Source organism: Rhinolophus sinicus, chromosome 4 (genome assembly GCF_057876585.1).
Source record: "Rhinolophus sinicus isolate RSI-liver-muscle chromosome 4, RSI-T2T, whole genome shotgun sequence".
Classification (NCBI taxonomy): domain Eukaryota; kingdom Metazoa; phylum Chordata; class Mammalia; order Chiroptera; family Rhinolophidae; genus Rhinolophus; species Rhinolophus sinicus.
Genome location: NC_142504.1, coordinates 18492085 through 18514753, shown reverse-complemented (window position 1 = coordinate 18514753; position 22669 = coordinate 18492085). Strand labels below are relative to the sequence as shown.

Here is a 22669-nt window from a genome sequence, read left to right as displayed (position 1 = left end):
AACTGGTCTCACAAGGTTGAGGCACCCTGATCAATGATACCTTTTATTCAACAAGGAAACGATCAGGACTTTATAGTCTGACTTTGTACACAGTTGTACCAAATGTGGTTGTTTGATTAACAACTTCTTAACATATTGGAAGAGAACCATACTGAGTCAGTAATAATAGCCAATGCTGATATTACATTACTCTACGTCAGGCCCTTTTGTAGTTGCATCACATAGATTCACTACCTTAATCCTTACAACTCTCTAAGTCATGGACTGTTGCTACCCCGTTTACATATGGGAAAAAAAGAGGTACCAAGAGATTCAGTAATGTGTCTGCACTCCCTGCTCTGAAGTACATTCTGTGTCTCAGGCTCCGGACAGACGTGGGTTTGAAGCCAACACCCACCACTGTGACCTTGGTGAGGTCATTAACGTTCTCTAAGCTTTAGTCTCTTCGTCTCAGAAATGAAAATAATAACAAAGCTCTCCACATAGATTTGTTACATGGATCATAGGACATAATGCATGTAAAGTGCTTGGCATAGTACCTGTCACATACCCAGCTATCAGTAAGCATTAATTATTGATATTAATGTGTAGAGAAGGAGCTAATGGCCAAATTAAAAAGCAAATGATGACAACTAGCACCAAGAAAGGAGAAAAAATACTGTAAAACGCAACTCGTTTTTTTTTTTTGTTTTTTTTTAATGTTGTCTAGGAGTGTTCAATGTGGCATAGAACACACAGACTACACTTTTCAACAGGTCCTGAGAGTATCACTGAATTACAACAAAGTTCTCTGTAAAATACTCGGTTGTGTTCAGTATATGCTAACCACCTAGGGAAGAACTTTCTCCATCATGGAATTTATGTGTTTTTCTTAATGAACAATACAAATCCTGCAAGTAGTTTTTTTATGCCCTTTTTAATTTGGCCATGAGGAACTGCAAGAAATTGTCAACTCTCTTTTCGTTATTGTGCAGGATTCTATTTCTGGCATAACTATATCTGCTATCCTTTTCCTAATCTTATATATTAGTCTATGTTCCCTGGGCCTGATTTTTATTTACATTTGTATTCTTTCTTTTATTTTATTCCTGTAAGCTAGCTCAAATTCTTTGTCAAACAGTGTAGTATCTAAATAAATAGTTCATTTTCAAAGCAGAAACATTGTGTGCTTTTTTATAAGTAAAGCAATGCACAGTAAGTTTTAGGTATACTTTGGATTTGTGACTATTGCACTTAAAGCCATGGTTTCTCACAAACTGGTCTCCCCCCCACACTGAAATCCTTTAGTCTGACGTATGTATAATCGTTTGCCACTTAATCTGACCAGGCCAAAGCATTGCTACCAACTTTCATTGATATGTGGCTTGACTTGTCAGATGTTCTGTCAGCAACTAAAGAGCAGTGGATGGTGTCTTAACTGTTTACTGTATTCTCTTGTATGTCTAACACAAGGTTGAGCAGAGTGTAGGTATTCAGTAATAGGGAGCCTTGAGTGCTATTACTTAATTTGGAAAATGTAAATCAGTTGCTTATGCCATAGCACTTCCCAGTTGCTCTCCTCAAGCTATGATGTCTTGCATTCTGACAATTCAACATGGAAAATGTGGTGGGATCTCCTGCTGCCGTGAACTTGAACTCAGAATTCACTGGGTCACAACTCTAAAGGAACTGTGTTTGGTTCGTATGTACAGTTTTGGAATGCCTCTCTCTGACCTTTCTCTCATTCTGTCTGTTCCCCTCAGAGAGTTCTGGTTCACACATCAGAGACAACTCGTTTGAGATATTTCGTAGAGCTTCTGCTTGAGAAAGGACAACCGCTGATGCTCATAGGCAATACCGGAGTGGGAAAAACAGTCTTTGTAGGTGACACGCTGGCACGTCTCTCGGAGGAGTACATAGTGGCCCGTGTGCCTTTCCACTACTATACAACCTCTGCGGTTCTGCAAAGTAAGTGTCCCTCCTGTTTCATTCCAGAGAGAAGATCCGAAACCGTCAAGGCCGTGCCATGTAACCTAAAGAGATGCTCGTCTTCTCTAGGCTGTAGACATTTCACTTAGGCCTCAGATGAATTTTTATGTGTTGTAGGTAAATAGGCTTTGTTCCAATAGTGTGGTTTTGGCTTTTTTATCTCTCTTATGACTTTATTTAGGGTTATTACTCTTTAGAACAGCAAGAATTTGCTTTGCCTCTAAGCCGTGGGGTTACTTTTAATGAACTTCATGGAGCAACATGAAGGTATGCTCAAGGAAGAGGGTTCTGGTTACTTTTTCAAGTAAAGGATTGATGGAGGAGAAATTCATTCAAACTGTAGATGACATGACAAGTCACGAGCTGTTAATTAAATCTTGGAAGAACTAAAAGAAGGATTTTAAACTGTTGAATAAATGTATCAGTGTAGTCAAAAGAACCACACAGATTGTGGCCATTCCGAGTTGAGAAGGGCAAGCACAGTAGACTTGGGAAGTAGAGGAGAAGTGATATAAAGAGCTGATAATATCAGTCGGCCTGTCACTAAGTCCCGCAGAGTAATGAGTCCTATTTTGGGGTGGGGGAGGCAGCAAAACTCCCTGATGTCCAATAGTTTATTGAATCTGTTGAGTTGCCCTGCATGTGATTTCTGGGTTGTGAATATACATGGGTATGTGTTGTTACTGTTTTCTTAGCTAATATCAGTGGAGATTAATAATAAATTTTCTTACTCACTGACATCATTAGCTCATACAAGAGAGATTCTCCTGTAATCTCTTCTTAATCCAGTTTGTTTTCCTTGTCTTTTGAATGAAGCTGACTCAGCAGTATTTCATTCATTTCTTTAGCAAATATATAATATTTATCTAGTTTTCTCCAGGCACTGTGTCCAGTACATATTTTTCACTCACAGACACAGAAGAAGAGATCACTTTATCACTTGTAAATGGAAGATTAGGGCTACAATTCAATAGTTGAACTAAGTAGTTGACTGTGGTATGCGTTCATCTTGCTAATTCGTGAAAGAGATACAGACGTAAATAAGATTTAGAGATTGCCTATTAGCATGAGGAATAGAAAGAGCCTTTCTTTTCTAAAGAAAGTTAGGATTTCCAGACCTTTGAGATGAGGTGGTATGCAGACAAAAATGGGATTTGGGATAGAAGAATCAGCTTAAGCACACACATGAAAGAGAAAATTGTGGGATACAGTCAATTAATCAAATCTCTAAGTTGACTGAAGTGCAGTGATGGGGTAGAAGATAGGGAAAAGGCTGGAGTGGTGGGTTAGAGTTATATTGTAGATCGAGTGCCCAACTGTCAAGTTTGCCAAAGACAAGGGATTTCTGGGACTTGGGACTCTTAGTGCTAAAACTGGGATAGTCCCAGGCAACCTGGGATGGCTGGACACTGTAACTGTAGAAAGCAATGAGATACAAGCCGAAGAGAATGTATCTCATTTGGTAGGAAATGGTGAGCCATTGATGGGGAACAAGGAAGTGACAAGACGCAAGCTACACTTTGGGAGAAGTCTGAGGTGGGGAGACCAGCCCCCACCCCCACCCAACCCCGAGTAATGTACTAGCTGAATGTAATGTTGCTGAGGCTAGAATTGCAGAGAGGGAGACCAAAAGGAAGAGATGTGAAGAACCATTTACAGGCTGTGGTTGGGCAGATCAGGGACCAGGAGAGAAAGATTCTGTTGAGGTTTTGCATCCGGCTGACTGGGAGAGTATTAATTCCATAAACAGAAGGCAAAAAGGAAGAGGTGCACTTTGAGTGTGCAAGAGGCATATTTGGTGTTAGCCAAACCTCCGGGCACCGATAGCTAACAGTAACTGATGCCCAGCAAGCACTTGGGAATGCAGGTCCGTTGCTTGGAAAGAAGGCCTGTTAATTTATTCATTATATGCTTTATTTATTTATCCATTTGTTCATTTAACCAATTACTTGTGACTGTCATCAGGAATGCTGCGGTGGACACCATACATTCCTTGTCCGCAAGTTATTTGTAATGCGGTTGGAGAGTCGACAAATAATTAGATGCTACCTTGCAAGCACACATTCTTTGGGATTTTCTATACTCATGATTTTCTCTCAAGCATATCAACACACAGTCATGTAGGCCCATGAGGAAATGTAACGTGATGTAGACACAGGATAACGTGTCTCCCTATCATGCTGTCTTGGACTTCTGCACCCTGATGGCTCCAGAAGAGAGGTGTAGGAGACTGTCTTGAGCTGTCCCCAGACGCTCCTGCAAGGGCGGTAGAGAAGGACTGCGAGACCAGGCTGTAGGGGGACGGGCAGCAGGCCATGCATTAGAGTGGGTACGGGGAGGAAAGTGCACAGATCAGCAATGGTGTTGGCTCAGACGTCATGGCAGGGTGCTAGCATGCTGCAGACGTTGACTGTCCAGCATAGCACAGGCGAGGTGAGCTCTGGCAACAGGAAGGAGGTTGGTTGGACAGCCTGACATACAAGGAGGTGACCAGAGATACAGCAGTAATATTAACCTGCAGAGGGTATTAACCTGAAGTCATAGAGTGGATGAAATAGACAGAAGATGAGGAAAAACGACAAAAAAGGACTAAGGACAGAATGTTTCATTTTATCTTATTGGTGGACAGAATTATATATTTGTTTCAGGAATTCTTGAGAAACCACTAGAGAAAAAAGCTGGTCGTAACTATGGTCCAGTAGGAAATAAAAAATTGGTTTATTTTATCGATGACATGAATATGCCCGAAGTGGACTTGTATGGCACGGTTCAGCCCCACACGCTGATTCGACAGCACATTGATTATGGACACTGGTAAGTGAGTCTCTGTCTTCTCAACTGAAATCTAAATATAATAATAATAATATTTATTAATTATTATTATTATTAAACATTTAAAAATGGAATTACCCCTATTTCTTTCTCTTCTGAGGAGCATTTTCTGTGATACCTTTTGGGTTTCACTTTGCATCCCCCTTTGATCATCTTCAATGGAATACATTCCCTTTGTGTCTTGGGAAGAGTTGGTTTGAAAAGTATCTTGGAAACATAAACTGTCCAGTTGAAGTACTAAACTCTTTAAGATATTAACTCACACTGAATCACTTAGAGAAGCTTGACCTTTTTTCTGTGAGATGTAACCATTTGGTAACATCTGGGCACGGCAGTCTGTGATCTCTGCTGTTACCTAGAAGGAGAGCCCTCCACCCTGCTCTGGGTATTTCTAACCAGAAATAGCATCACGTGAGAATCGATAAGCAGTTAAGAGTATGTATTGATTCAGCTCCAGTTGTTGATTCTGGCATCGAAGAAGCTACAACGCCTTCAGTTTTCCAGACTTTTGTTTTCATGTCTCTGAGAGAAGGCTGACAAGCCCAAAGTCACAATGCGGCAGTAAAGATGAGAGGAGGCAGTTGGTGATGAAGTCCTTTAGGAACTGGTGGATTTCGTTGTGTGGTCATCTTCAGTTTCATGACTTACGGTTCTGTTTTCAATCATGCAGGTATGACAGACAGAAAGTGATGCTTAAGGAAATCCACAAGTGTCAGTATGTGGCTTGCATGAATCCAATGGTGGGCAGCTTCACAATCAATCCTAGACTACAGGTAGGGTGTCAAGTATTGCTTTCTCCCAAATAGCCCCTCGTTACAATACCGAAACATTGTAGGTCTTGATTCTTGGCACTTTTCAGTACAAATTAGGGCTGCTACTGGACATTTGGTTAAGCATGTAAGCTTTTTTCTTTTTGTGTGTGTGTGTGTGATTAATAGACTTTTTTAAGGGCAATTTGGGTTTACAAACTGTTCCAGCAGCTTTACCTGGAATTAGAGTGAGTTCCCATATACTCCCCCATTCCCTCTACCTCATTTTACCCTACTATAAACAACATCTTGCATTAGTGTGCTGCATTTGTTACAGTTGATGAGCCAATGTTGATAAGTTACTATGAACTGAAGCCCAGAGTTTACATTAGGGTTTATTCTTTATGCTGTACATTCTATGGGATTTGACACCTGAATAATGACAGGTGTACACCATTAATGTATCATATGGAATAGTTTCACTGCCCTAAAAATCGCCTGTATTCTGCCTGTTCACCCCTCCCTCCCACCCCCCGCCTGAACCCTGGCAACCATTTGATCCTTTACTGTCTCCATAATTTCACCTTTTCCAGAATGTCATATAGTTAGAATCATATAGTATATAGCCTTGTTAGATTGGATTCTTTCACTTAGCTTCAATATGCATTTAAGTTTCCTGTATGACTTTTCATGGATTGATACCTATTTCTTTTTTATCACTGAATAATAATCATTATAGGGATGTATTACCATTTGTTTGTCCAATCACCTATTGAATGATACCTTGGTTGTTTCCACATTTTGGCAATTATGCATATACTGCTATTAATATTTATGTGACGGTTTTTTGTGTGCACATAAGCTTTTTAATAATCACCACCACCAACAACAACAACATACATACAGCATACAACAGTAAATGTCGCCTACTCACTTACTGGGGGTCAGCTGGGGGTCAGCTAGGTGGCCCATGATCTTGACTGGTCTCAGTCACATGTCTGGGAGCTACTGTCTGTCAGCTAATCTAGGATGGCTTTGGCTGGAGTTATTGGGACAATGTGGCTCTGCTTCATGAGTCTCTCATCCACCAGTAGATTGTAGAATGTATAGAAAAGGTAGAACCTTAAAAGAGCAAGTGGAAACACACAAGCCTCTGACAGTGACTGTCACACTGTCACTTCCACCTCATTCTGTTGGCTCTGTCAAGTCATATGGCCAGGCCCAGAGTCAGAGTGAATGGCACTGCAAAGTGAAATGGCAGTGGGCATGGATACAGAAAGGGAGGAAATAAGAAGGCCTTTTTTCAGCAATCTACTGGTACCATTATAATCCCTGTTTTACACTTCTTATGTGTGTTTTCTTTTCAGAGACATTTCACAGTGTTTGCATTCAACTTTCCATCTTTGGATGCCCTAAACACCATCTATAGCCAGATCCTTACTTTCCATTTCCAGCAGCAAGCATTTGTTCCATCAGTTCTCAGGAGTGGCCCTACATTGATACAGGCAACGATCGCATTCCATCAGATGATGACACATATGTTTTTACCCACGGCTATTAAATTCCACTACCTCTTTAATCTGAGAGACCTATCAAACATCTTCCAGGTACCTTGAGGACTCTCTTTTATGCATTGGGATGGAGGAATAAGTGTAGTAATATTAATGGTGTTTGATTATGGAACTTAGTTTAAAACTGTGCTACGTACTTTGTATGTATTCTTCCATTTTACATCATAAACTTCTCTGTGGAGTAAGTATGGCAGCTTTGTTATTCCCATTTTATCACTGAGAGCAGCGGTTCCTCTCGGGTTGCATAGAGACAGCAACAGAAGCAAGGGTAGAGGTCTAGACCCCCATTTCATTTATTCTGTATAAATATTTGAGTGCTTTGTTTTTGTGACAAGTAAGAAGGATAATTTGTCATTTTTCATATTTATGTGATATGATTTTTAAGCATACATCAAGAAAAAATAAAATTTCTTAAATTGCTTTGGTTTGACATTGACACTTCCATTACCTGGTGAAAGGACAGTGTGTATATATTTGATTTAGAAAGAAAATTCCAAACAGGCAGTTTAAAACCTGGAATTATTTAGAAATCCACCTAATTTTGTCTATCCTGTACAATAAAAGTCTCCACAGTTATATATGGCTTAAAGTGTTTTGTGAGAGAGCTGGTAAAGTGGGAAAATGTGAAAACTGCATGGTATTTCTTCCTTTATATTTTATCTTTGTTTCTTTATATTTTTATAACCCTCTTTTCTTAATCACCCACAACTGCCTCAAACCCATGAAACCGCATCAGACAAGAGCTTCCTAAGAATGTGGCACATTCCTTTTCATCTTCCTATTTCTAGCACCTACTTGAAAGATTGTGCTCAATAAAGTGTTGTTTAAAAGCAGATTTCTAATCTTAGAAGAAACAGGAAGGGAGGCCACAGGTGACATGGGTTGAGAAGCCAGCCTGCTCACCATTCATACAATCAGCTCCACTTAACATTCCCAAATACTTGTTTAGCCTTTTGCAACGAATTCTCTTCAATTCCCTTGGTGTCCTCCTGAGTCCACAGCAAGCTGACCCTCTTCAGGGTGAGGAGTGGGGCTCTATGAATCCAAGAGACGGAGGGCAGTGTTGAGGGAGAGAGGGAGTTATGTGTTTTGGTGCTGGTACCCACAGAGTGTGAAGTCAGGCTGTTTGCTTTTGGTCTCATAGTCTTCATCTGTGAAATGAAAGAGTTAGATTAACTGATATCAAAGGATATGAGAATACAAAAAAATGATGATTCTGTGGATTTCATATTAGCTGTTTATACTTTGGTTTGGGAACTTAATCCGTTGGAAAACTTAATAGGCAGAGGTTCTCAGATGCAGTATTTAGTTCCTGGGCTGACTCTTGAAATTCAGTCTTAGCTACATTCCTAAAAATGAATATTACGATAGTAAATGTTTAAAATGTTGCCTATCGGAGAGTAAAACTACTAATATACATGTATGACTATTTATGTTTCTTTTAACTCAATAAATTGCTAAATTCAGTATACAGTTAAAGAAAATGTTAAAGAAAAATATCTTAGAATGTCAGTAGCTTCTGAATTTTCAATTTTTCCCATTCTTGCTTTGAAGGGGATTTTATTTGCTTCTCCTGAATGTTTAAAGGGTCCAAATGATTTAGTACGCCTGTGGCTTCATGAATCTTCTCGTGTTTATGGAGACAAACTGATAGACACAAAGGACTGTGATTTGTTTCAGAAAAAAATCCTAGAAACGGCTTCTAAATATTTTGAGGTAAGTGTATGAACGTTAGCGGTCTCTGTTGACTCTGGCACGGATTAATGTTGGGGCGCACGTCAGATATGGATGCGAATCAATTGTGCAAATGCTTACCTTGCTTAAATAGCTGCGATTACAGAATACACTTGGTCTCTACTTGGGAACATTCCATCCACCTACCCATGGGTTGATCTGCAAGTGCTTCCCTCGGTAGGCTACGCTGCCTCTAGGCGAGTCATTCTGGATGCATGACATGACCATATTTTTCTGTTCCTTCTCCTGCAGGATGTAGACAGTCACATCCTACTTCAACAGCCCCTCATCTATTGCCACTTCGCCGATGGTAGGGAAGACCCATGTTATATGCCAGTGGAGGATTGGAAGGTGTTGAAGACAATTCTTACCGAGGCGTTAGACAACTACAATGAACTCCATGCCGCCATGCCCCTAGTTTTATTTGAAGACGCCGTGCAGCATGTGTGAGTTGACTAGTCATGATCCTTTTTGACAAAAGTAAACATGCCTGGGTCCCCACTATTGCTGTTTCTCCACAGATCGTTCTCAGCGCTCTGAGCTAGCCGTTCCTCTCTATTGTTTGCCCTACAAGGTAAAGCTATAGTGGCTCTATTAATTATGTCGCAATCTTAATACTATCGTACACAGGTGCGCTTCTTTCTGAAGTGTCCTCATAGCCATAATTTCAATTTTATTTCCCTGTAGCCCTGTTAGGTAAAATACTAAAAAAGAAAGATAAGGGACTCGTTCAAAGTCATGAAGTTCGTACGTGGCAGAGACAGGAAGGACTCACACAGATTTTCATTGGTGAAGCATGTGTACTGAGTGCCTGACAAGTGCCAATCAGGGACATCGCCAGGCTCGTCAGTACTTTTGCGTGAAGTAGGAAAAGGGGAGGGGCATGTTTTGTCAGCAGACTATTAGAATAAAGCCCCTGTTCTGGTCTAGAGCTTGGCTGACAATGCTCTCACTCACCCAGACTGGGCACCTGTGCAGTGCACGGATCATGCAACCATCGTTAGCACCCCTGCTGTCCGGTATTGTTCTAGGTTTGGGGGATAGAGCAGCAAACAGGACTGTCCCTTCTCTAGTTGAGTTTCTATTTTAGTGATTCACATGGACATTTATAAGGACACGAACAAAGAATTAGAAAAAATGTCAGAAAGCGATGTGCCATGCTGACAAATGAGATAGGTTGATTCTGAGAAATAAAATATGTGAATTCCCAAAGGGGAACTGGGTATCTATGGGAGGAGATGACATTTAAGGTGAGATCAAAATGCTACACAGGAGCTAGGCATGGAAACATTTGGAGGAAGAACATTCGAGGGGAGGGCAGATTTCCTGAGGCCCTAAGGCTGAATGCACAGAAACAGAAAGAGGCTGCAGCGTGCAGAAAAAGTGGGGAGAGCAGAGGATGACAAGGATGGAGACTCAGGAATGGGCCTTACTTATACAGGGTGCTTCCTTGTAACCAGAGGAAAGAGTTTCAATTTTATTCTAGGTTCAGTGAGAAGCTTTCAGACAGATTTTATCATGGGAATGACCTGATCTGTTGAATAGTCTTACGTAGCTTGTCATTGCTGCCTCTATGTGGGAAGTCAATTGCATCTTTAGGTCCAATACCATTCTCGTACTCACCATTGTGTGTCATTGGCTGTATTAATTTGCTAGAGTGGCTGTACCAAAATGTCATAACCTCAGTGGTTTAGAAAAGCAAATATTAATTGTCTCACAGTTCTGGAGGCAAGAAATCTGAAATCAAGGTGTCAGAAAGGCCACGTTCTCTCTGAAGGTACTGGTGAGACTCTGTTCCAGAATTCTCTCCTTGCTTCTGGTAGGTCCGTGGCTTGTGGCAGCTTAACTCAAATCCTCCCATGGCATTCTCCCTCTGTGTGTGTCTCTGTCCAAATTTCTCCTTTTTATAAGGACACCAGTCGTATTCGATATGGGGCCAACACTACTCTGGAATGATATCATCTTAACCTACTATTTCTGCAATGACCCTTTTCCAAATAAACTCACATTCTGAGGTACTGGGAGGTAAGGGCTTCAATATATGAATTTGAAGGGACACCATTCAGTTAATAACACTGGCCTTTTTAATAAGTGATATTTGGGCAAAGATTAAAATAATGACATCATGATTAAAAATAAATAAAAAATGGAGGACCTATGTGAGGAAGGAAATCCAAACAGACCAAAAAACAACACCACCAACAACAAAAAACTGGAGAATTCAATTTTTAGTAGAGTTACTCTTTAAAATGTTTAGCCCAAGTGACGAAGAAAAACTCTGGAGGCTTCTCCATCATCAGTTATTATAAGCATGTTAAGTATTGTTTTATTGATCCCTTGGCAGTTGCAACCCTCTGATTACAGTTTTGGTTAGAATCTCTGAGCATGGAGTTAAGTGAATTATGAGTAACACTGTTTCCGGTTGGGTTAGTTACACTGCATGTGAATGAGCTCAGCTGAAAGAGACCTCCCACTGACGGGAAGAGAAAGGGTCTTCCCATATTATCCTTCAACATGCAGTTCTCAATGGCCTGAAAAGAAAGGCTGTGCTTTGATCAGGGATTATGAGCTAGAAGTGGATTTCCCCAGTGTTAGAGATGAGTTCAGAGCAGGTCCTTGAGTGTTGTGGAAGGGGACTTGGCTGCCTAGAGAACATTGTGAGATGCAAACCTCAAAGCATACATTAAAATGAAATGAAAACGCTGCTTCGTAACTTGGGGTTTCACTCCTCGTAAGAGTAATTTTGTGGCTTTCTCAAGGTGGTTTTGTTGGGTGGTCAGGTTAAGCAAAATTCGACAAGATGGCTGAGCTTGTAAAAGTCCCTTGTCTGTTCAGTCATTGAAGGTGTTCAGGAAATGCTCACATGTGCTGGTCCTAGTTTAAATGATCCCAACTTCATTTTGTTCAAGACGTGTTCTTTTAAAAAGCAATCTAGGTGGACCATTTAGGGCCTGAAGTTTATATTCATTTCAGAAAAGCAACCTAGAGCAAACACAATGTTGTCCGATTTTTTTGCATTTGGGCGTGCATATGCTTTTCTTTTGTTTTGTTGCTTTCGTTAATACTTACAACATAATTATGGCATACTTCTTCAACCAAACCCATATTTTGATTGTGTTAAAGCCAACCTATTCCTAACTATAAAATGTAGCAATAATATCAACAGCTAAACATTCAGCATCTCTTCGAGTACAGGGATTAGTTGACCCTCCTACTAGAAATTTAACTGTGATTCTGAATGATTTCAGTAAACTTTATAGAGTGCTCAAGGCACAGGGAAAGCTTCAGTGCAAAGGAAGTAAAAATCATATAAAGAGGCAAGTATTTGATCTGCATGAAGTAAGTCACGTGAATGTTTGTTGGCCTAAACAAATCCATCCTTTCCAAATTAATTCTACAGCAAAGGTTTCTGGCACAAAGACATTCTCCCTTTGATGTCGTTGCACATAGTTGCTGATGTGGAGTTGGGAGCTTTCTTGCTCATCAAAAAATGGGAAGCTTAGATAAAAGGCCTTGGATATGTTTTCCTTCTTGAGTTATGGTGGAGAGTAATAAAGCAAGAAGAGAGTTCAAGAGGTTATTAGCATGAGACAGTCCATGCGACAAGCAGTGTGCAAAGGCAGATACAGGCAGCACCTTTGTTTGATGGGGAACAGAGGAAGAAAGACTAAAGGTTTGAAATAGAAATTGGGGTTTAGTATCTAATTTATCTGAAAAATAGAACAGCCACAGTCCCTGGTTTCATGCTGCGGTGGGTGCACCTTTTCTCACCAGGTGTCGCATCAGCAGAATCCTCCAGACCCCTCAGGGTTACGCCCTCTTGATTGGAGTGGGTGGCAGTGGCAAGCAGAGCTTGTCCCGGCTAGCAGCTTATATTTGCAGCCTTGAGGTCTTCCAGATCTCTCTGACTGAAGACTTTGGAATCCAAGAACTTCGGGTGAGTAAAGGTGATAGGCCCTCCCTCTCCTCTTCTGCCTGGTGGGTCAGGTAGTGCTCCCGCCAGTGTCAGCGCCAACTCCCAGGTGTGGCCAAGGCCTCTCCAAGCGTGGGAGGGTGGGGTGGGGGGGGAGGGAGTGCACTCTTTAGAGGGTTTAGTTACCTTTGGCAGTTTCTCCTCCATGGTCAAGTTAGTAATAGGAGATTTCTATAAATACTTAGAGGTATATAAGCCTGTATTCCTGGCTCAGAAAGTATTTTATTAAATACTTGCTGACACAAACATGTTTCTTCTTTTGCATTGACCACACCTGATATTCAACACTATTAGTATTCCTGTATGATGGAGAGAAGTAAAGAAGATCCTGCCTTTACAAGGGCAGATAGATTCCTTCCACTTTGGATAAGATTATGAAAATAAAATGCAGCGGAAATACATTCAAGAAACTCATGTGTTTTCAAAATTTGGCTCTTTAATCACAACAGTACTTACAAAATAGTACTTAGAGTTTGATCAAGTGCTATTTGAAACCCAAAACAAAGACAAATCACAGGCTTTCAATATTACTAAACAAAACGAAATAAATAACCGAACAAAAAGTGTTTTCAATGAAATAGTTGTTGGAAGGAGCAGGGACTTCGTTTGACAGCGTTGCTTGACAAAGGCGTCACCGAATCCATTTTCACTCGATTAGAAGGGAGCCGTTCAGCAGCGGCGGCAGCCTGTTTTTATCCCTATGCTCCATTAGCCACAAACATGACACTCATCATTATATGCTGCAAATGGAGGTGATGTCATGCTGTTTGCCCCTATCACGGGGTCACTGAGAGGAAAGAATACATAAACAGACGGCGAGTACACTGTGCAGCTCTCGTGTTATAGTTACTCGATTCTTCCCAGCACGTGCACACATACTCCCAACGTCACGTCAGCATTTTAACGAAACATGAATGATGGCCTCCTTTCCTTACAGGAAGGTCTTGCCAATTTGTACGTCAGAACTGGAGCCAAGAACATGCCCACTGTGTTCCTGCTGACAGACGCCCAGGTTCTAGATGAGAGCTTTCTCGTGCTGATTAATGACTTGCTGGCATCAGGTGATTAAACCGACACAGTTCTTGAAAGATCTTCCCCAATGACAAATTATCTGTAGTTTCAGTGAACTTTCAAGAGAGATAGTTTGTCTTTGAGATGTTTGCTGGGGCAGTCTTTGGGGAGAAACCCAACTTAACTGAGGTGTATTGCTTTTCTCTGTCTGCTTACAGAGGTGAGGGGCTTTTGGTGAAGTAAATGTTATTTCTACGTGTACAGGTTTAGTGGGTGTGTTCATCGTAACTCGTCCTCAGGGTGTTTGTGTCTTGTCAATGCGAACAAAGAAACACAGCATTTCTGATTTCAAAGTCTTCCTTTATATTTAAGCTGGACTTTGTATGGTAAAGCATTTCAAGCATTAAAAAGTCGTATCTAACATTTAAATTGTGAGGTCTTGCAGTAATTCTCCTCATTCCATTGGGGGCAGGAGAAATCCCGGATCTGTTCAGTGATGAAGATGTAGACAAGATAATTTCTGGAATTCGTAATGAGGTCCGTGGTCTGGGCATGGTGGACTCCAGAGAAAATTGTTGGCAGTTCTTTTTGGCCAGGGTGCGACTACAGCTCAAAGTAAGAAACACTCGCTCTACTTGCCTATTATTTAAAACCTGCTGTTGGAACTATGATACGGTTCTATTTCAGGATTCACGTCCTGAGTTTGAATTTGTCATTCATTTTGCAAGGACTTCCAGTCATTCATTGTGAAAGGACATTTGCATTTCTGCATGTCCAGGTCTGGTGTGTCCCTGCCTGAAGTTTCCTGTGATGCTAAACTCCTACATAGCATGTGCTGAGCGGATACTCGATTGAACTGGGTCTGGTCTCTGATCTTGAGCTCACACTATCATAGGGCATAAGAGCCCTCAGATAAGTGTAGTACAGGATCAGTGTAAGCAGTGCCGTGGGATTACAGAGGAGCACTGCATCCTTCCTAACTGCAGTGGCCCTCCTGGAGGAAGCGAGGTGCCGTGTATCAAGTGTGGATTGGAATTCGCGGGAAGGGATGGGGTGGGGAAGAACTGTCAGGGAGAGCAAATAGCATTTGTATAAGAGTAAGCGTGGACCGCACAGCACACATTTGGAGAAACCTCAGGTAGCTCTGAATGACTGGAACATAGGATTCCTGTTGGGAGAACGAGGTGGGTCAGGCTGGGAAAGTCAGTTGGGATGAGATCAGGGGTTGTAAATCATTAAGCGAAGAGTGGAAGAGGTTTGAATCAAGGAAGTGAATTATGTCAGCACTTCGGGGCAAGTACTTTAGGCATATTACTCAGATAACCTGAGGCTCAACCCCAGGGTCTCCCCCATAGACTACTCTATGCTTCAGTGTAGTTTATAAAAATGTAATACAACCAAGTAACAGCAGCAGTAAAGATCCAGTATTGTAACAAAACAAGAAACACCTCCAAGCTCATGGCAGGATGCCAATTTAAGGAAAAGTCAGGCTTCCTATATAAAAATGGTTAGTAGCCTAGAAAAGTTACTGCTTTGCTATTGCAATTATTCCATACCTGTCAAATTAGTAACAGGCTCTGGGGTTGTGATCGAGCCTGGAGTATACAGGAAAAGGGAAGGGACAGCGACATGAGCCGTGAATATATCTGTGCTTGGAGGTATAGAGTAATTGTAAGGTTCTCCTCCACCCGACTATGTCAAATTCCACTTGAATCTTACTGAGCATTTCCGGGCTGAGCTTAGAAGATGAGAATTTACAGTTCAGTTGCCCAAAGAGTTTTCTCCCTGTCAAAAATGTGACAAAGAATATGTTTGCCAGGTGGTAACAAGACCAGGGAGTTCTCCCTGTTCCACTGTGATATATTTGGATCAAATTTTCTTTATGAAATGGAAAAACAAGTACAATAATAACATTCGAGATAGTAATGTTATAAATCACTGGCTGTCAAATTCAGTTTCTCAGAGCAACAGAATCAACATCACCTAGAACCTTTATAAAAATGAAAATTCTCCAGTTACACTGTACACCGCTTGAATCAGAAACTCTGAGTGGGACCCAACAATCTCTGTTCTAACAGGGTCTCTGGGTGATTCTGAGACACACTGAAATTTTGGGAACTGTTGTTAAAAATAATGCTAAATGCTAAAATGAGCATTCTTTACATATCTCTTTTTTATACACAACTTTGCTTGCTTCTGTAGAATAAATTCCTAGAGAAGAATTGCTAGGTTCGATAGTAACAACTTATAGTGGTTTTAAAATATGCCTACAAATTTTTTGATGCTCTTCATACACAGGCGGGGTCTAGGTCCACTTTCCTTGAATCTGGGTGGGCTTATGACTCCTCAGTTAATAGGGCAAACTGATGCTGACTAACTTGGAGGCTAAGTCATAAAAAGCCCACTTTTCCACTGAACTATACATGGTTTTCTTTATAAGCATTCTATGTAGATGAGGATCTTAAGCAATTAGTCTTATTTATGTGTCTCATACATGTTTCCTCATCTATCATTTGTCTTTTAAATGCATATATGGGAAACGTTTATTTGTTTATAACTTCCAAGTTTTAAAAAGGTTTGATGCTAGAAAATCAGTATTTTCCTTTATAGATTTGGGTTTCTTGTAAATTTAGGATAGTATATTTCTCTCCAAGATGGTAAAACTCTTCACTAGAAGCAGTTGGAACTCAATTGGGCAATAAATAAGAGACTAGCTAAGGACAGTTCTGGAAAGCCTCCCGCATCGCTGAGTCCAGACCAGCTCAGTCCTCCCCTAACAGACTCATGCTTTCTGCTCTCCCGCCAGCACACATCCTGATGCCCCCTGTCTCATGATCACAGAGTGAGTGCCCTGGGGTCTGTATGCCAGGCAGGAAGAAGACTTGGGGCTTTCTGTATCAGGAAACCAAAGCTTCCCCCCGAGCCCCAAAACTCATGTCTCAATGGCCACAAATGCGTCACATGCCATCTCTACCTACCAGGCACTGTGGGGAAGTGAGTATTTTATTTTGTCATGTGGCCTTTATGAATAAAGTTGGAAGAAGTTGGAAGGGGATTTTGGAATAGCAGCAGTATCAGTCATTCTTGTACCTGTGTGCTTACACACTGTATGTTTAAAACTTCAGTACCTCTGGAATATATTTATTATTATATATGGTAAAGAGTGAGCTGAGAAGTCTCAGGTTATTTTTTTCCAAAAAGATGTCATTTTATCTCAACGTCATGTATTGTTTCCTTACTGATTTGAAGTGCCACTATTGTTTATTATAGGCCCAGTAACCATATTGATTGGGTCCATTTCTAGATGCTCTCTTCTCTTTTCTTGATAAGTCTCTCTACTACTGATCCCAGCCTTGTGCTATGTAAATTATTAACGTTTTCTTATACATTTTTATATGTAATATCTAATTTTTCTGTCTTGTCTAGTTTTTCTTTGTTGTTCTCACATGTTTATCATCTGAATAAACATCAGAATCACTTTGTCAAATTCTGTAAACACATTGCAATCCTGCCGAATGCTAATTTTATATTAGGGACAATTTAATCTTTATGCTATAATGTCTTGTCTTGCTTTTGTAGAAGCAATATTTCTTTCATAAGATTTCCTAATGGTGTATTGTGTTTCTATAGGAGAGCTATTGATTTTTAATTTTATAACCTGTTACCTTACTGCCTGTGTGATACTTTCTATTAGTTGCTTGATATCATATAGCCTGCAGGTAATATTTTATCTTTCCTAATATTCCATCTACCTGTACGTCCTCATTGCATTGGTAAATCTACAGAAGAATGTTAAATGTTAAATGGCATTACTGGGAATTTTGATTTGTGCATTAGTGAAGATGTTTCTAATGTTTCATTGTTCTATCTTACGTTGGCTTTTCATTCAGGATGTATATCTTCTCAAAAAAATCTCTTATTAAAATCCTTTCAGTATCTATTGAGATAATTATATGGTTTTTCTCCTTGATTTTACTAATAGCCATATAGTACAGACGGATGTACAGAAGGTTTACATTTTTATATTGTTAAATCCATCAGTCGTTTCCTGCATGCGTTTCCTTTGATCTGTGCTTAGGCCGGCTTGTCAAAACTGAGATTCATCTCTATTGTTTTCTACTCCTCTTCATAATCTCATTTTTTAGTATTGATGTCGGTACAAGCTAGAATTTATTTTGGAGTTAGATATGGGTCATTTTTTCCTCCCATTGTCAAAGGATTATTAATTAAATAATCTATCTCTTCCCTACTAAAATGAGTAGGAGGGCTTTTGTTTGTTTGTTTGTTTGTTTTGTTTTGTTTTGCTTCTTTATGTTAAGGAAGAATAGGATATCTCCCTCAAATACTCCTGATCTTTTTTGGCCTGGTCACTCAGTTTGCTGCATCATGAGAAAGGTTAGTGGTCTGCACCTTACCCTGAGGGAAAAATAATACTGCATAAAAATGGGTCGTCTTGTAGCTAGAAAATGGTAGCCTCTCTCTCTTCAATCTATACAGATTACTCTAAAATCCTTGGAATTTTTAAAAAGAATTCTGGATTGCTCTATGTTAGTTTTACATATCTTGATATTCACCAGCATGTACTAAAGACTCAATTTCTGATGAGCCGATATTTCCTTTGCGTGTGTTCCTCGCTGGGCAACATGGGAAGCTCAGTGTGTTACAAGGGTTGGTGAGCACACCTGGCAGGTCAGGCTAAATGATGGGAAGTTGCCACCCCATTACCCATGCTCACCACCCAAAGCCAGCTACCATTTGGAGTGCAGGGGCAGTGAGAACCTGTCGGCATGCAAACTGTGACCTGTGAATCCCGCAGGGCAATTCCTATTAATGACGATCAGATGTGTCCTTGGATTGCCTGAAATAAACCAATGACTAAATACCAAATGCCTTCTCTCCTTCACATTTGTATGTGTGCATCTTCCCCTACGTAATTGTCATCTTGCAGGTAGCACTTTCATCTTCTCTCCTGCTGACTGTAGTTAATCCCCAAACTTTTCTTTCTTGCCTGCCTTCCTGGCCATCTGACGCCATAGGGAAAAGAACGCTTGTATGTAGCAGCCCCTGAGTCTTTCCTAAGATTTTAGATATCTGTCTTGTTCTATATCTATGTATCTATTTTGGTGTGTGTGTGTCTGTCTGTCTATATCTATCTATCTGTGTCTATCTATCTATCATCTATCTATCTACCTATCTGTCAATCATCTATGACAGCCATTTCTGATAATGTAAGAAATATATATTCAGATGTCAACTATAATTGAAAAATTAAAAAATATATATATTTTCATAGTAGAGAATTTAAAAATACAGAACCATGTGAAAAAATAAACACTACACTTAGTAATATTACCTAGAGATAACTACTGAAACATGTTGGTATATTTCCTTCCAGTTTTCTATGTGTATACGAGTATGACATACAAAGTACATATTGAGAACTAAATTTTTTTCACATCTTTCACGGTTTTCTTTACCACTTCTCTTTGCCTTTTTGTCTAGAAGTCTCCCATGGAAAAAAGTATCCAATGATTCCAAGAATTTAGTGTATGGAGTGATCTATTTAACTGAAATGTACTTTTTCCAAATAACTATTGGTATAAAACCTTTATCCATTTATGCCCTTTGCCAAATTTCCTGTTGGTTTGTTATAATTTTTATTGATTTATAATAGCTCTTTATATACCTAAATAAGACTCATATGTCCATAATGTTCTTGCCTATTTTACATATTCCCAGGGTTTTTTCAAAGTTTACCATAATCCTGCTAATTTTGCTTTAAATTAACTCTGTTTTACATTTATACGTATTAAAATATGTCTGATTTTTCCTCTGCGGCTTTTGTGTGTTAAGACTTTTTTAGGAGGCATTTCCATACTTCATGGTTAGGATGATATTATCTTGAATTTTCTTTCAATTACTTTATAATGTTTGTAATATTTAGCCCTGGTTTGTTGTGTACAGTACAGTATAGCATTTTTACTTTTTTCCCCAAAATTGTTTCAACATCATTTATTATATAATTATTCACCATTGATTTGAAATACTACCTGTCTCATATATTAAATGCTTTAATATGTAAGATTATATTTCTGGATTCTCTATTATGTTCCATAAATTTGTCTATCTCTGTTTGCTTAAACACCAGACTGCTTTGTTTATTGTAGCATTATAGTATATTCTGGAATCTAATAGAGCAATATTCTCTTCCTTTTCTACATTTTTTAAAATTTATTTTTCAATTGCAGTTGACATACAATATTGTATTAATTTCAAGTATACGGCATAGTGATTAGACATTTAACTACCTTACAAAGTGATAAGCATAGTACCATCTGACACCACACATAGTTATTACAATATTATTAACTATATTCTCTATGCTGTACTTTACGTCCCTGTTATGGTTTTTATAACTGGTGATTTGTACCTCTTAATCCCTTCATATTTTTCACCCATCTCTCCAACCCACCTCCCATCTGGCAACCATCAAAATGTTCTCTGTAGTTATGAGTTTGTTTCTGTTTTGTTTGTTCATTGATTTTGTTTTTCAGATTCCACATGTAAGTGAAATCATAAGGCATTTGTCTTTCTCTGACTTATTTCGCTTAGCCTATGGATGGGCCCCTAGGTCCATCCATATTGTCACAAATAGCAAGATTTCATTTTTTTTATGGCTGAGTAACATTCCATTGTATATACGTACCACATCTTTATCTATTCCTCTATTGATGGGCACTTAAGTTGCTTCCATATCATGGCTATTGTCAATAGTGCTGCAGTGAACATAGAGATGCACATATCTTTCAAATTAGTATTTTGGATTTCTTTGGCTAAATACCCAGACATGGAATATGGTCATTCTATTTTTAATTTTTTGAGGAACCTCCATACTGTTTTCCATAGTGGCTGCACCAATTTACAATCCCACAACCAGTGCACGAGGGTTCCCTTTTCTTCACATCCTTGCCAACACTTGTTTTTTGTTTTATTGATGATAGCTATTCTGACAGGTATGAGGAGATATCTCATTGCGCTTTTAATTTGCATTTCCCTAATGATTAGTGATGTTGAACATCTTTTTATATGTCTATTGGCCATCTGTATGTCCTCTTTGTAGAAATGTCTGTTCAGGCCCTCTGCCCATTTTTTAATTGTATTTTTTTTTTGGTTTTTTGATGTTGAGTTGTATAAGCTCTTTATAAATTTTGGATTAGCCCCTTATCGGATGTATCACTGGCGAATATCATCTCCCATTCAGCAGGTTGTCTTTTTGTTTTATTGATGGTTTCCTTTGTTGTGCAAAAACTTTTTAGTTTAATGTAGTCCCATTTGTTTATTTTTTCTTTCGTTTCTCTTGCCATAAGAGACATATCCAAAAAATATATTACAAGAGTGATGTCAAAGAGTTTACTGCCTATGTTTTCTTCTAGGAGTTTCATGGTTTCAGGTGTTATTTAAGCCTTTAATCCATTTGAGTTTATTCTTGTATATAGTGTAAGAAAGTGATCCAGTTTCATTTTTTTGCATGTAGCTGTCCGGTTTTCCCAACACCATTTATTGAAGAGACTGTCTTTACCCCACTGTGTATTCTTGCCTCCTTTGTCAAAGATTAATTGACCATATAGGCATGGGTTTATTCCTGGGCTCTCTATTCTGTCCCATTGATCTGTGTGTCTGTTTTTATACCAGTATCATGCAGTTTTGATTACTATAGACTCGTAGTATTCCTTTTCTACATTTCCTCAGCTATTTGTACCTTTACTTTCACAGATGAACTATGAAATCAGTTTAACATTTTTTAAGAATCCAATAAGAATGTATAGCCTATCTTGGGGACGATGGATCCATTTTCAATATTGAATGTTTCCATTCATTCACTTACACTGTTTTTTATTTATTTATTCATTTATTTAAGTTTTATTTCCTGATAAGGTAAGATTTTTCTCAGTGTTCTCATTTTCCAAATGTTTTTTGATGTTCTTACCTTTTTTTCATTCCACATGAAATTTAGAAATATTTTGTTAAGCTCCACTAATGCCGTTGGGAATTATTAAAATTGCCTCAAATTTCTTAATGAACGTGGGAAGCATTAACATCTTTATAATAATTGATTTCCTCCAGGAATGAGGCACACTTCTTCATTTAGACAAAATGTCTTTATTGACCTTCAGTAAAGCAGCTAGCTATCTTCATATGTATTTTACACAGTTCTTATTAATTTCTTTTCTTGATATTTTATATTTTTTGCTCTTGCCAAATTTTCTAGCTGATCATGGTGGATATATAAGAAAGCCATTAGACAGAAAGAGGGATGGATGGATAGATGTTTACTTGTTTATTTTACAGCCAGTTCATTGAATGCTCGTTAATTCCAGTCAGTTTTGCATTTTGTTCTTTAGGGTTTGCTGAGTAGACAGTTACATTGTTTTTGAATTTTCACTTTTTTTTTCTAATAATTACCTCTTTTCTGTGTCTTACAATAGCCATAACTTTCTGGACACCTTTTAAAACTTTTAAGCAATAATCATGGCATCTTTATCTTATTGTTTATTTTAATGGAAATTCCTTTAGCTTTCCATCATTAAGCATTGGATGAAATATTGGCTTAAGGTATTTTTAATATTTTTAGGGGTAGGTGTTATATTTTATCATATATGTTCTTATATGAATCCCTTTATTTTATCTTCTTCCTTCATCTTGGCCTATTCTCTTATCATGGGTTTCTATACTTTTCTTAACCTTTTGAGAGTATGAAGCAAATTTTATCCTTTTCTTCAGTTTCTTACATTAGATTAACTTCAGTGGAATTATCTTCTTTTCAATCTGCT

General features: G+C 39.0%; 1 protein-coding gene across 1 annotated transcript in view; it reads left to right on the top strand.

Annotated features, from left to right (window-relative positions):
• DNAH11 (dynein axonemal heavy chain 11) overlaps positions 1–22669 on the top strand; it is a 287546-nt gene that overhangs the window by 139409 nt on the left and 125468 nt on the right. The window contains exons 46-54 of the mRNA XM_088797701.1: positions 1743–1947; positions 4617–4782; positions 5471–5573; positions 6917–7156; positions 8675–8836; positions 9107–9300; positions 12629–12791; positions 13765–13888; positions 14311–14453. Of these exons, the coding sequence (XP_088653827.1) occupies positions 1743–1947; positions 4617–4782; positions 5471–5573; positions 6917–7156; positions 8675–8836; positions 9107–9300; positions 12629–12791; positions 13765–13888; positions 14311–14453 (1500 nt within the window). The remainder of the gene's footprint in view (positions 1–1742; positions 1948–4616; positions 4783–5470; positions 5574–6916; positions 7157–8674; positions 8837–9106; positions 9301–12628; positions 12792–13764; positions 13889–14310; positions 14454–22669) is intronic.